This window comes from Naegleria fowleri, assembly GCF_008403515.1.
Source record: "Naegleria fowleri strain ATCC 30894 chromosome Unknown tig16, whole genome shotgun sequence".
Classification (NCBI taxonomy): domain Eukaryota; phylum Heterolobosea; class Eutetramitea; order Acrasida; family Naegleriidae; genus Naegleria; species Naegleria fowleri.
Genome location: NW_025407948.1, coordinates 82,117 through 96,304, shown reverse-complemented (window position 1 = coordinate 96,304; position 14,188 = coordinate 82,117). Strand labels below are relative to the sequence as shown.

The following is a 14,188-nucleotide window of genomic DNA, read 5'->3' as shown; positions in this document are numbered from 1 at the left end:
CAATTGATTAGGTCAAATGGTGTCACTGTGATCTTTTCTTTCCCATAAATCCTTTCCTGCACTATTGGGAGAAATATTACTCTCGGATGATGATTGTGGTGGATGTTGATCGTCATGAATTTGTGGTTGAACTGGAACTGTCTGCAAGGAGAGAGGAATGTTCGATGAAGCCTCCAAATCTTCCTCTTCGCCCAACTGATCATAATTGTCTCCAGCGACAAATTCTTTCTGTCGTTGAGTTTCCAATCGTTGAACTTCTTCATTCAACAAATAGTTAGTATCCTCTGTCACTTGTTTTGTTTTGAGAATTTCTTGAGCCTTTAACTCTAAACTCTTAATTCTTGCTTCGTATTGTTCCATTTTGGCTTTAATTTCTTGTTTTTTTGCAGCCATAGTTTCTTCAAGGAATTTTCGAGATACTTCATATTTCTTTTCATATTCTTCATCCTTTTTTCCCTTTTGCAAATAATTTTCATAATCCTCCTGTAATTCACGTTCCGTATCAATTTGTAATAAAATCATTTCTTGTTCTCGTTGTCGGATGGACTCCAAATGAAGTTTCATATTTTTAATCGTTTCGGTTAATGTTTCATATGTTTCTTCCTGAACATGAATTTGATCCTCCGTCAATTGTAGCATTCGTCTTTTCTTTCGGAGGTCTTTTTCAACATTTGCTGATGAAGAGGAGTGGTGATGGGCAGCACCTGTTCCGAAGAGTCTGTACAGAAAATTCATTTTTTTTGAAATTGTTATTGTCTTGTATTCCTTTTTTGAAAGGATTTGAAAGTTACACGTGTCAACCATTTATTATCATCATGATGACCGATTGATTTCATAGTTTCTGATGATCAAACTTTGATGGCGTTGCTTTACCAAAGAGCATTTTCCTTTTGCTATGGCTTTGGAGAACGGAAAAAGAACAACCAAAAAAAATCATTCACTTCTTGTCACCAACTTGATTTTTCGACAAAGAACAGAAATTGTGTTCAGACAACATTCCGATGAAAGCATGATGACAACTCTCATGCATATCTTTATTTAATTTCCATTGTTATCATCGTTCATTCCAGTGAATCATTGCCTTCTCGCACTCAAATGTTTTTTCTTTTCAAAAAACAATTCTATTTAATTTCACTTGTAATATTGTCCCTCATTCTTACTGTAATTTTATACATTTCCTATCAAAGTGGAATTCGTAAAATTTCACATCACACACTGAAACTGTTGATACAACGACGACATGAAATTCTCACTCAAAGTACTCGAATCGAAAAAACAACAAAAAATTTACAACCTGCTTCATCATCGAGAGAAGAATTTGTGAATCATGATAAGGACAAGAAATTAAGAGAATCACCGACTCGAAAAAACAAAGGAATTGTTTATCCCATCACTTTTATTTCTCAAAATTTAGAAAATGCATTAGCAATGTTACGATCGAATTGTCAAGTCTATTTGGCATCGTATTACAGTTTTAATGAAATTGGAAAAGTCATGCCAACATATATTGGTCAGGAAAGAGTCAATATTTATGGTAGGTGACAAGACTTGTGAAATGGAATATTAATGATGATTATTTATTTTCATTTATTTCAACGGATGGGATGAATATTTTGGAAATATAATTTAGGCCATTGGAAAAAGTACATGATTTTAAAAAAGTTTTTACATAGTCAAGCATCTTCCTACATTGATGACGAAGATTATGTTTTTTTCAGTGATGGTTTGGATGTCATGTTTTATGACAATGTACAAAATGCCATTGATATTTATTGGAAATATCTTAAAGATGAAGGAATTGATGTGGAACGAGATCGAGAATTGAATTGGCCTCTCTTATTTAATGCAGAAAAGAATCGGTTTCCTCCACCAAAATTATTCATTCCTCTCATTAAGGTAAGTGGATGGAATGGATGAAATGATTGTCAATCAATGTGAAATTGACACAATATTTGAAATACTTGAATCATCACATGTTATGTTCAATTGGATGTGATCTATTGGCTAAATTGGATTCAATTTTCTCCATGTGCATTCTTTTTTCAAACAGAACATGGATGTCAACACAGTGGTCACAAAATATGTACGGAAAGAAAATTATCCAGTTCGACCTTACTGTCATCCAAAATCCACTTTCAAATTTCTCAATTCGGGTCTTTACATGGCAAGAAAACGTGACATTAAAGTCTACCTCGAAAAGGCATTCGAAAACGCCATTGATCCAGAAAATACCCACAATGATGATCAGGCCATGACTCAATACATGTATGTCACTCAACAATTGTATCCAGTCATTGGAGATTGTAATGCCACTCTTGCCATTCCAACATTAATGTCGTGTGAAAGTATTAAGGTCGATGTGAAAAATTCGAAATGTGAAATTTACAATGGTTTCATCATCGATGAGTCTGTGTCTAATAACATCAAAGGCACTCACAATTCTCACACGAGACCTGTAGCCATTCATAGTATTGGAAAACAATGTCCAGAATTTTGTCCGTGCTTGCAAGCCATTATCAAATCTGGCCTTTTACAGGAAAATATTGAACGTGAAATGAAGAGACATCATTTCAATGAAATGTATCAACTCGATGAGAAATTTGGAGTTGTTGTGTACAATAGTGATCATGACAGTTTGAGGATTCAACCAGTTTTGGATTTCTGTGGAAGTAGGGTTTTGTTTAATCCTCCGTCCTCTAATTGTTGTTATAAAACATATTAAGTCCATTCACCCTATCTAATAAGGTCCAGAAATTTAATGGAATTCCATGCTTGGATTGAATTTGAATCACAATATTATATCACTTCCATTCCAATGTTCGCCAAGTCTTTTAAATTGTTTGTTGGTTTTAAGAGATGAAACAATGGAAGAAATCAAATGCAATGGAGTACAGTGGTGAATTATTGCTTTCGAGGATGGAACCATGTGATTTTGGTGCTTATTTGAGACTATCACTTTGAACGTACATCAAGCACGATCGGTATATGTGAGCTTGATAGCTTCGACCATCGATTTTGAATATTTTGGGAGATGTCGTGAAACCAACTCCCAAATCGATCCATCGATTTTACAAAAAAAAAATTCTGAATATCCAGTTCGTTATTGATATTATCCTCTCGGAAGCATTCTCTCTAAGGATCCTTTCCTCCCGCCCTTGAAAGATTCCAAACATGAATTTCAAACAGGAGGAGGAGGCTCTTCCTGCAGATCAGGAACCCATCTCTTCCAATGGTAGTAGTAGTGGTGATGGTGGTGGAGTTACAAGTCATAGCAGTAGTACGAGTAATGTTAGTACTAACAACAATACAATCAACACAACAGTGAGTGCAATAACGAAAAGGTACTTGCCGAGTCGAGGATCCCCACCCATGTTTCCATCAGTATCGGAACAAGAACCACATTCGGACCAGGAGGGAGCATCAGACCCAATCATTCATTCATCATCCACAACAACAAATTCGACCACTTCTCTTCCATCAGCATCATCATCCACAACAACAACTCTATCCTCATCACCGACCGAAACAAGGCGGATTCTATTATTTCAATTGAGCTCTTTGATTGGAACTTTCATATTCTTTGTTATATATGAAATTTTGTTTTTATCAATTTTTGAAAAATCAACCTATGATGACTCGATCAAATCGAGTCTTTGTTGGCTACTGTCCTATGCTCTTTCGATATGGGCCCAATATGAATTGCATTGTCGAATAGTTTTTGGAAAACGAACGAATAGCTCAGAATATTGGCAAACCTTGTCACGGACTTATATTGTGTATGGAATTTCAATGTTTGCGTCTACCATACTGAATTATCTTTTGGTTGCACAATTAGCTCTCAATCATAATTTGGTTTGGTTTGTGACATTGGTTGCAGTTGGTGTGTTAAATTACTTCTCAGTTTCTCGATTTGCCTTTGGAAATGAAATGAATTTAAATGGTCTGGGAGTACCTGGAACAGGTTCTTCCTATTATGTGTAAATATATACGAGTCTTGTGAATTGCAACAGAAGAGTTTTTTGCCTTCATATTATTCTTGAATGTGAGCCCGTTGCACCATGTTCCTCTTGTTTCTTCGGGAAAGCATTCCTAAACAAGTTGTTAACTCGTTTTTTCGAGATGTTACCATTTCTAAAGCAAAAGTAGTCGTTCTCAAAATTCATGAGTGAAAGATGGAGTGCGAAATGGACAGTCGGTCTTGAGAAAGATTCGACGACGAATATTCAGCGAAAGCAAAAAACAAACAACAGCCAATTGTCCAACACAACACACTGAACTGCACCAACGACATCTTTTCACGACATTCCTTTGTTAGTGAGAGAGAATTGATCTTGTTGTGTGCGCGTATCGTATTGATTCTCGTTCTGAACACGTTTTAGGTTCATCATCACACCAATAACATCCCGTTGAATGTGGAGACAACCAAGCCGATTGGAATAGTTCATCATCATCACCACCCTCTCAATCATCATCAAACTAGTTTCCTTCTTCTTTTCCCACCATCTCTCTAGAGTTTGTAGTTTTGTGTGTTCAATAATTATTATTCAACAAGAGACACACAAACACGATCATCGCTTCTGTCCTCCCTTCCATAATCATTAAATTATCACAACACCACCATCGGTTTTTGAACAACTCCTAAAGAAGGAGAAACACATATTTCTAGTGCCTTCCTTTTTGTGCGGTATTGTTTCAACAACAACAACAAACGATAGATACAAATTTATCATTGAAGAAAGAGCAAGCCTTTCATTCCCTCAATATTTCCTAACCTCCCATCTCGATTATCATCATGCCTGGAGGAATTCATTTTCTATTCGGCCTCATTCTCTTTTATATTCTCCAATGGATTTCCTATTTCCTGCGGAAACATCAAGCCAAGAAAACATCATCAGCTTTTGCCTCACGAAATGGGGACGCCCTTCATGATGATAACAACAATAATTGCATCACCACCACAACATCCTCTCGTGATGTTCAAGTTGTTACTTCCGCCTCGATGATCATGAAGGACAACAATAACGTTCATCCTCGCCCTTCTCATCATCAAAAACCCTCTTCTCCCTCTTCATTGCCATCGCCGTCTTTGTGTTCATCCGAAAATTTGAAAATCCATGAAGATGACCATCAAACAAAACCTCTCACACCTCTTCTTCATCGAATTTACCACCGAAGGATCGATCGAGAATGGTTTCAATTTGGCATTATTGTCGGGTCAGTGATGCCCGATGTTGATTTGTGCATTGCCATTGTTTCCATTGTGTTTTGTTACCTCTTTCTAGGATATGATGGTGAGGATAATAGACAAGTGGCTGAATCCGTGCATCGAACAGCCACTCATTCTCTTATCATTTGCATTCCCTTACTGATTCTATTCATTTACATGTATAATAAGAGGGATCATTATATTCTCAACAAGAAGAAGAAACAATCACTCAATTTACAATTATCTACAAAAAATCACACAATGAATAGTAACATGACCACCACTCATATTCGAGTGACTGACAATTGTGAATTAATTCGGACAAACGCACTCACCAATGATAATTCCACCCCAACTCTGACGACAAGTGACGACGATGTTCAGGCAAGCACGCTGTCATCTCGGTTGAGTGACGAAAATCCTCATTTACATGAACACTCGCCGAGTATCGATGATGACGCTCCAAGTGGCCTAAAGGTAAAGGCAGCAGCTCCTCTCAATAATAAGAATTTCAACTTTTCACCTCAAATCATAGGAACAAGTTCAAGTCTTGAGCACGTGAGTCATTCTCACAATTCCAATCATCCAAGTCACCATCACAAATCCAAGCCTTACAGTGAATTGCCACTATGGGAAAAATTCGTGAGAGATTTCAAATGGCTAAATTTGCCTTTTGCCATTGGATTTCTTGTCGGAGCTATTTTCCACATTTTCTTGGATGTGATTTACATGAAGGGTGTAAAATTATTTTGGCCTATTTATGGTGAAGAAATCTTTTGTGAAATTCCGTGGCTCTACTTGTATGATAATTTCAAATATTCCCCAATGGTTCAAAAGGTGATTATGACCTGTGATCATACCAGCGAGATTTTGTTTTACATTGCCATATTATATTACAGAAGAAGGACTGGAAAAACAGGTTCATCATTGAGTGGCGAGCATGAAATTGAGGAAGAGGCAAAACCTGCCCATCCAAATCCAAATCACTCACTCTTCCAACATCACCACAAGCGTAATGGCAATGTTGTAGTTTTTCAAAAACATAGAACCTTTATTAATTTATTGAAACACTTGAAAAACTTGCCACATTCCTACACTGAATTTATTAGGGAACTTTGGAATGCATCAGAAGATGATTGGGACACAATTTTCAAGTATTTCTGTCTATTGCAAATATTCGCCATTTGGTTCACATTTTCACTCATGTATTTCTTCTTCCCAGAGATGGGCTTTGTGCAATTTGTTATTTTCATCTACTTCCCAGGAACTGTATGCGTTCTGATTTCACTGTTGGCTCCATTTTGTTTTAGAGAGACGTTGAGCACGTGGGATTGGTCGAATTTAATTCATGGAACTCCAAAACATGTCGATCCTCTCTCTGTTCACCTTCATCAAGGATCAATTGCAATAGGAAAGTATCAACACCAAGATTTGGTTGTGACGCAATAAAAACCACCTTGATGTTTCTCTCGTCAGTTTTGTCTTTCTTTTTAATTTTGGAAAGGACAAAAATTACAAGAAAAAATTGCAAAAGAGATATTCGGTGGTTGACAAGAAACTTTGAACCAACATCAATATTTACTCGGACTGAATTGTTCTTGATTGTTTTTCAAAATTATTGTTGAGATCAAACCACATATCACTCCTTGCACGTGCAATATATTCCATCTCGCTTTTCAAAATCCCGATTCGTCATCATGATGAGCGTTGGTTGGAAATATTCATTAATTTCTAAAGACATTGAAAAAGAACCTACATTCATGAAACCCATTCAAATGATTGAAAAGATTCAAAAGGACTGCAAAACCAAGAATTTGATTCGTTCCGTTCGACTCAAATCAGCTCCTACCAACAAGTCACTTCGGAAACAAATACCTGTTTCCGAATACAGAGAGAATGTGTTCAAAGTAGCAAAAACACTTCTTTCCTATACTCCCATGTTTTCTACCTTTGTTGAATGTTCCAATTCAAAATCACCTGTTCCTTCATCATCTGCGTCACATAATAATGTTCAAGCCATGCAACATGTCTTGGCATTGTTGATGATTGTTAGAAAATTAGTCTCACTTGAATTTAATCCGCCACTCAATGACGTCGTAAACTGCGACTTGGTACCCTTTCTATTCAAAATTTTACACTTTGGAATAGTTCAAGAATATCGAAGACTCTATGATCCGTCTTGTTCTTTCTCTTCCGTATTGGTAACTCTTTGGAGAGAATTAATTTTTGAGGCTTCGTGGATTTTAACTAATGTCGCATCTGGCGCACCTGCACATACTCAAACTGTTGTTGGAAACACCGACCCAAGTATTACCTCAATGTCATCCATTCAGACTTTACTCATGCTGCTTCATATTGACTCCCAAGAAATTAAGCAACAAACGTTATGGAGTTTGGCAAACATTACTGGAGATAATGCGAGTTATAGAGATTCTGTCATTTATGCAATTATTCCAAATTCATTAGAGGGTGCCAAATATCTGTACCGATCGCTCAATACTGAAAATATTGAGTTTTCACAATCGAAATTCCCAACCATGTCATCCATTGATCTTATCAATAGCATTTATTTGGAAAACAAGAAATCGCTCTCGATGAATCGAATCATTGCTTGGACTTTTTCAAATTGCTTCCGTGGAAAACCAGTCAACGTTGATATCACAAATGCTGCCACAGTTGCCACTGTTCTTCAAGAAATGGTACAAACTTCGAACGATTTGGATGTTTTATCCGATGCATTGTGGGGTATTGCGTATGGAACTGACACACCAGACATGAATTTCATCAATCTCTTTCTCAATGATAGTCTACTTCCAATATTAGTTCGAAACATTTCAACTCAAACTCACCATTCCATTTTATTGCCATCGTTACGAGTTTTTGGTAATTTCATACGACTGGACGATAGTACCATCACACAACGAATTATAGACACTGAGGGATTTATGGATGGCTTGAAAATTTGTGCATTGGCCATTAACTTTTCTGTGAAAAAAGAATCCCTGTACATTTTGAGTAATATTGCAGCTGGAACTTCGCAACAGGTGCAAACATTGATTGACAACAATGTCCTTAGAGATGTCATCGCTGTCGTTTTCAACACGAGTGATGCATTGTATGTGGGCCGAGAAATTTACTCCTTAAAGAAGGAAGCCAGTTGGGTGTTGAGTAACATGACAGCCTATCCAGAGCATGTAGCACCCATATTTGAAACTGACCAGCTGCTAGAATTCTTGCTAAAACTGTATTGTGATCCAATGACTGAAAATTTACTTAAACAAGATGCACTGAAACCAATTTTTGCCACCATTAATTATTTGGAATCTACTCAAAGAGAATCCGTTCGACAAAGAGTCCTCGAATTTGCAAAAGCCGTTCCAACTGGTACCTTGGACGAAGTGCTCAGCTTGTGTTGTGAGGAGGAGCTCAAAAAACAAAAAAACAGAACTTTTGAAGAAAACAACAGGATGGTCCAAATGAACGGCAGTAAGAGCGAGAACGAATAGGAGCTTTCATAATGATCATTCCGTGTAGTAACGATGTTGCTCAACACGAGGAAGAACATACGAACACACTTATTCTTTCCAAAAACATACTCAAATCTGAAAAATGTCTTTTTTGAGTAGTTCCATTCAGCTCACTTCTTCACATTTGGATGTATTACATGTTTTTTCAACACGAGAAACAAACCTAGTTCAGTATGTGTGTCCTTCAGCACAAAATTTTTTTTTGGAACAAGTAAAAATTAAGGTCGACAAGTGACAAACATCAAACTATACCACTCACTAAATTTGAGGAAATTCTTCATGAAAAAAGAGATTGGCCCAAATGACCTCAACTGCTACGAGCTCCTCTTCAGCATTTATATGCGATGGTGGCCAAACCCCTCTCAATTCCTTCATATCCACTCGAAAATGCATTCCCTTGACAGAATATAATCGACAACTCCGAAACCTGCAAACAAATACTTATATTTCAAGCATTTCAATACTGGGAGTGACGAGAATTGTTGTATTTGTTCTCCTTGTCTTGTGCCTCATTTGCTTTATTGTGTTCCGTCGATCTAAATATTTAATGTACAATCGGTTGGGTTGTGCTTTTGGATTTGTATTATTCGTATTACTAGCAGCAATGAATGGTTTGTTGATGGTGGATTTAATTCCAAGTCGAATTATTGACTTTTCTCCCTCCTCATCGAATTCCACGAATTCTACCCAATCCACCACCACTAATAGCACCAAAGCTTTTGATTTCAATTCTTTACACCCGAACAACGTTGCCTTAGGAATGGCCAATTATGATCATTTATGGAATCCTCCTTCTGATCCTTCATCCTCTTTCATCAGCAATTCCATAATGTCCAATATTCCTTCGAATCTCTTCACAACTGTAAATCAATTGGTACTAGATTCAAATGTTGTGAAGGGTTTGTTCGCATCACTGATCACAAGTGCCACCAACACATCCATCACCAATACCACTGATTATTCGAAAGTGAATTTGAGATCCATTCCTCTCGTGAAAAGAACAGCAGCCATGTGGAAAGCTCAACCCAATGAACTTCTCTCTGAAACGATTTGTTTCATTCATTTAGGAACCACTTCATTGATACATTGGCTTATGATCTTTTGTTTACCTGTTTTTGGTTTCATGAATTACATCATTCGATCCTATCTCGAGAGAAAGAAGTTACGACTAGTGAAATACATTGAAAAGGAAAATCAAAAGGTACATCAAAATTTCCTGTCACGTCTTCCCTTAGATTCCACCGATCGATCCAATCCAAGCATTTCTGGAGTATCAAACGGTGGTGGTATTCGTCCTCATCATCAAATCTCTGATTTGCAATCCTTCATTGCAAGTAGTAGTGTTGCAAGTGACACTTCTGGACCTCTCTATCGAAATAGCCAATCTCATCATCATCACACTCAAACTGGCAATCACACAGTCACCACTTCACAAGCTCCACCAACTTCGAGATTATTTGGTGATTCTTTTGCTTCGGGTATTTCCTCTTCCAATGCTAGTAATTATCAACTATCGGGGCCGTATCAGAATGGTCAGCGTTTTCAAGTACAAAGAGACTCTACCATTTCGAGAAATAGTGTGGCAGATACATATTCTGAATCAGCTCAAAATTCTGATTCTGAAAACCTCTCAAGTTTTGGAACTAGTTTTATGAGAAATCCTCAACCTTCGACTTCGACTGGTGTCGATCATCGAGGAGGTATTGATAAAGATTTAATGGCTCATCGAAGGAATCATCACAAGGATATGCATTCAACCACATCACAACCCTATTTTGAACGAGGATCCCAATTATTTTCTGACAACATGTCAGGAAATGAAGAAGATTTGACAAGCTCGAGTGTCATTTATCATGGAAATTTATCTCAGACTGTGTTGGGATTAACCACGAGGGCGAACAAAACAACCACTTTTGATAGTGATTCTCTTTCGGACACAGTTTCACACTCAAACAATAGAACCACAACGAAATTCACCTCTTCAGTGTCTGCAGTCAGCACCACTCACACCAACGAACAACAATTAATCTCCAAATTTGAAAAGAGAAACACTGTCCTCTTATTGAATTTCGTTCTGAGACATCCAGTTATTTTTCAATTTCTCTTTTCAGGTCTCACCACAAGCGCATGGCTCGGTATTAGTGGACTCATTCTTGGTATTACTCTTCAATTTCAACAAGCCACAAGTTGTGACTCTATTTGGTTCATCATTCAGAGAGTTTGGTATGGTGCAATTTTAGTGATTGGAGCAGTGGCCTTGTTGCTTTTAACACTCTTGGATATGGTTGTGAATGAGAGACATTCCAGTTTGAAGCATTCAGAGCAGAAAGAAAAATATTCTAAAAAGAAATCCTCCACAGAGAAGAACTCGTTCAAAAAACGATTCTCCAAATTCTTTCGATTTTTCATTAATTATTGGTGGTATCATGATTTTCAATTTTGTCGACGAGAGGCCATTTTGTATAGTTCCATGTTCATTGTGGCATGTATTGGCATTGCAGTCACGGACGTGTTGGTTTTCACATTGAAAACAGAAGATTTAGTGATGAAGATTTGTATTTTGAAGATTGTCATGACTGTCTTGTTCGAATTACCTTTCGTTTTAATATCACCTGTCATGACAAGTTGTTTTACCATGAAAAGACAATTTCACATTTCACGACTTCAAAGTCATTACATTAAGAATCATGATGAATTTGTGAAAAAGAGTGTGAGACAGGATCAAATCAATGACAATTTATCATTTGTACCATCCTCTTCGAATGGAGGAACCAATCGAGATGCATTGATTGAACAAATGTATGACTTTTCAGTGTATCATCCGACTGAGACCATCTTAAGGCAGCTCCTGAAACACTCCAAATTGAATCGAATGTTTCAAGAATTTTTACAGAGAGAGCTCTCAATTGGAAATTTACTCTTTTACAAGTGTGTGAATGAGTATTTGAGTTTGAAAGAAATGGAAAAGACGCAACTCGCTCAACAGAAATTGTATCACATTTATTATAATTTTATACAACCCAAAGGTTTGAGAATGAAGAAACGAAAGACTGTTGAAACCAATCAGCAACCATCAGAGATGACTCAAAACGATGAATCCAAGGAAGCTCTCCATTCAAGTGCATCCTCTTCTTTGTTGAATATCTCAGAATGGTTAAGTCCTGAATTGAAATCTCGTTTCACACAATTAATGAATGAAATTGAAAAATCTGAAAATATTACCAATCCACAATCGGCAGAAATTGGAAAAATCATGTTAGAATTGAGAGATGAAGTTCTATTTAATCTATTAGATGCTTACACTCGATTTTATTTGGAATGTCAAGAATTTAGAGAAATCTATGTGGAACCCAATAAGAAGAGTTTGTCTGCCTTAATGATGAAGAAGTGAACTAAATTAACAGGCAGCGCGTTCGAGTGTGTCTGTTCGTCGTACACGATCAGTGTGTGCTATGACGACGATTAAAATGATTGGATCTTGATCAGTATGAATGAAATTCCTTTGAAAATTTTTGAAATTCAAACTGCTGTGAAAAAGTTTCCTCAACAGGTGATTGATATCTCCTCCAAAAGACGCAATCGGTTGTGAAGATAACAATGTTTGTCATATGAATTTGTGTACTCTTTCAAACCATAATGAAATCGAACATTCTCATTGCAAGAACCATTACTAATCATTCTTCGATCATTTCAATATCATTCCATGATCTTTTCATAATCTCTCTTATTAACAAAAATCGTGTATGCAGTTCCCATAATCGCCACTAAACCAAACGCTGAAAAGACACACACAAAAACCATTGCTGGATAATAAATTCCTTGCGAATAGGCCACAATTTGGAAGCTCATGTAATAGTCGGAGGGTTCCATCATGATATAAAGTTTTCTTGTCAAGGAAGTGTCTTGATTCTTCACACGAATGGTTGAAGTGTACGTCGAGTTCACAAATGTATATTTAGAAATATCTTTCGTGTTGGAAATGTATCTCTCTGCACATACATCTTTCCATCTCCAAAGACACCGTACACAGAAATGGTCACAACACTTTCAGGAGCCATTGGTACCACATAATAATGTGGTTGTGGATGTTCTTTACTGATGGCATAGGAAAAGACCAACTCGTCCAAAGTGAGATTGGTCACAGAAGGTTGTTTTTCTTGAACTTGAAGATGTGAACCATGGTTGCATGCATCTGAATGATCGTGATGACCATGAACATTGCATGGATCTTGTGGTGTTGTCAAGGATAAAGCAACAACCACTTTATGTGAATCAAATATGGAAATCAAGAGAACGACTAGGCACAAGAGAGAGATACATCGATGCAAGAGTGAAGAAGGAAGACATTTCTTGAAAGTGATTGAATTGAAGAGAATGGAGGTGGTGGAATTTCAAGTAAACAATAAAAGGTGAATTTTTTTTTTGAAAATGTGTGTCTCATAGGTCGCGGTATTGAAGGATGACATGTTTGGGTATTCAACGCGTTGAAATGAGCATTCTCACATTGGATGCAGTGGGTTTCCAAATCTACCTCCCAATTGTTTCTAATTGAGTTGGATTTGGAAATAATGTTTCCTATCATCATCCCCAAGAAGAAGAAGAATTTCAAGTTTACTTCGAAAAAAAAATGAAACGAACCAACGGACCTAGAGGTAGTGGTGGTCCTTTCTGTAATTTCATTCTTTCATTCTGATTCAACCAATGATCTTCGGAGATGGGAATTATTATTGAAAAATAAATTTATGGTGCAACAAATTGGAAAGAAGAAATTTCTTGAATGTTGGGAATTAAAATATGAAAATTTCTTTCCAGTGGAATTTATGAATGATAAGGAATTTATTTTGAATCATATTGAAAGATATGGTTATGGATTACAATATGCTTCGAAACAATTACAGAATAATAGAGAGTTTGTATTGAAAGTAATGGAAAGAAATGGATTTGAACTGCAATTCGCAAGTGACACTTTTCGTAATGATAAAGAAGTGGTATGGACAGCTGTCAAATGCCACCCACTGGCTTGGAGATATGCATCATCTAAAATGAGAAATGACAAGGAATTGGCATTGGAGGTCGTTCGACAAGATGGATGGGCTTTATCGTACGCAGGAACAGAGCTCCTGAATGACAAGCAAGTGGTATTGACTGCAGTGACTCAAAATGGTGAAGTGTTGGAGTGTGTGAATGAAGATTTGAAACGTGACAAAGAATTTCTGTTGGAAGCAGTTCAACGTAATAAGCAAGCACTTCGATGGATACCGTGTCACTTATTTTCAGAAAATGCATTCATGTTGAAAGTTCTAAAATTAGCAATTCCAGAATTCGAAACTTTGGATTCTTTTAATTATTCAACGAAAGAAATAATGATGAAAATTGTTCAAGAATTTGGATTTTTACTTGAGTTTGCCAGTGATGATCTAGAAGATTCAAGAATGATCGAGATGTTGTGTTAAAT

The 14,188-nt window shown here is 36.9% G+C and overlaps 7 protein-coding genes across 7 annotated transcripts; 6 read left to right on the top strand and 1 right to left on the bottom strand.

The window, feature by feature from the left end:
* Positions 1–12: 12 nt before the first annotated feature.
* On the bottom strand, positions 13–735 carry FDP41_012675 (uncharacterized protein; the record flags this gene model as incomplete). Its single annotated transcript, XM_044703220.1, has 1 exon — positions 13–735. The coding sequence occupies one exon, from the start codon at positions 733–735 to the stop codon at positions 13–15; it is 723 nt and encodes a 240-aa protein (XP_044565600.1).
* A 360-nt stretch (positions 736–1,095) lies between these two features.
* On the top strand, positions 1,096–2,722 carry FDP41_012674 (uncharacterized protein; the record flags this gene model as incomplete). Its single annotated transcript, XM_044703219.1, has 3 exons — positions 1,096–1,534; positions 1,631–1,896; positions 2,051–2,722. The coding sequence occupies 3 exons, from the start codon at positions 1,096–1,098 to the stop codon at positions 2,720–2,722; spliced, it is 1,377 nt and encodes a 458-aa protein (XP_044565599.1).
* Positions 2,723–3,171: 449 nt separating this feature from the next.
* FDP41_012673 (uncharacterized protein) lies at positions 3,172–3,981 on the top strand (the record flags this gene model as incomplete). Its single annotated transcript, XM_044703218.1, has 1 exon — positions 3,172–3,981. One exon carries the CDS (start codon positions 3,172–3,174, stop codon positions 3,979–3,981), a length of 810 nt encoding a protein of 269 aa, XP_044565598.1.
* Positions 3,982–4,792: 811 nt separating this feature from the next.
* FDP41_012672 (uncharacterized protein) lies at positions 4,793–6,655 on the top strand (the record flags this gene model as incomplete). Its single annotated transcript, XM_044703217.1, has 1 exon — positions 4,793–6,655. The coding sequence occupies one exon, from the start codon at positions 4,793–4,795 to the stop codon at positions 6,653–6,655; it is 1,863 nt and encodes a 620-aa protein (XP_044565597.1).
* Positions 6,656–6,903: 248 nt separating this feature from the next.
* On the top strand, positions 6,904–8,712 carry FDP41_012671 (uncharacterized protein; the record flags this gene model as incomplete). The annotated part of the gene is made up of 1 exon (XM_044703216.1): positions 6,904–8,712. One exon carries the CDS (start codon positions 6,904–6,906, stop codon positions 8,710–8,712), a length of 1,809 nt encoding a protein of 602 aa, XP_044565596.1.
* A 322-nt stretch (positions 8,713–9,034) lies between these two features.
* On the top strand, positions 9,035–12,124 carry FDP41_012670 (uncharacterized protein; the record flags this gene model as incomplete). The annotated part of the gene is made up of 1 exon (XM_044703215.1): positions 9,035–12,124. One exon carries the CDS (start codon positions 9,035–9,037, stop codon positions 12,122–12,124), a length of 3,090 nt encoding a protein of 1,029 aa, XP_044565595.1.
* A 1,351-nt stretch (positions 12,125–13,475) lies between these two features.
* Positions 13,476–14,186, top strand: FDP41_012669 (uncharacterized protein; the record flags this gene model as incomplete). The annotated part of the gene is made up of 1 exon (XM_044703213.1): positions 13,476–14,186. The coding sequence occupies one exon, from the start codon at positions 13,476–13,478 to the stop codon at positions 14,184–14,186; it is 711 nt and encodes a 236-aa protein (XP_044565594.1).
* Positions 14,187–14,188: the final 2 nt, after the last annotated feature.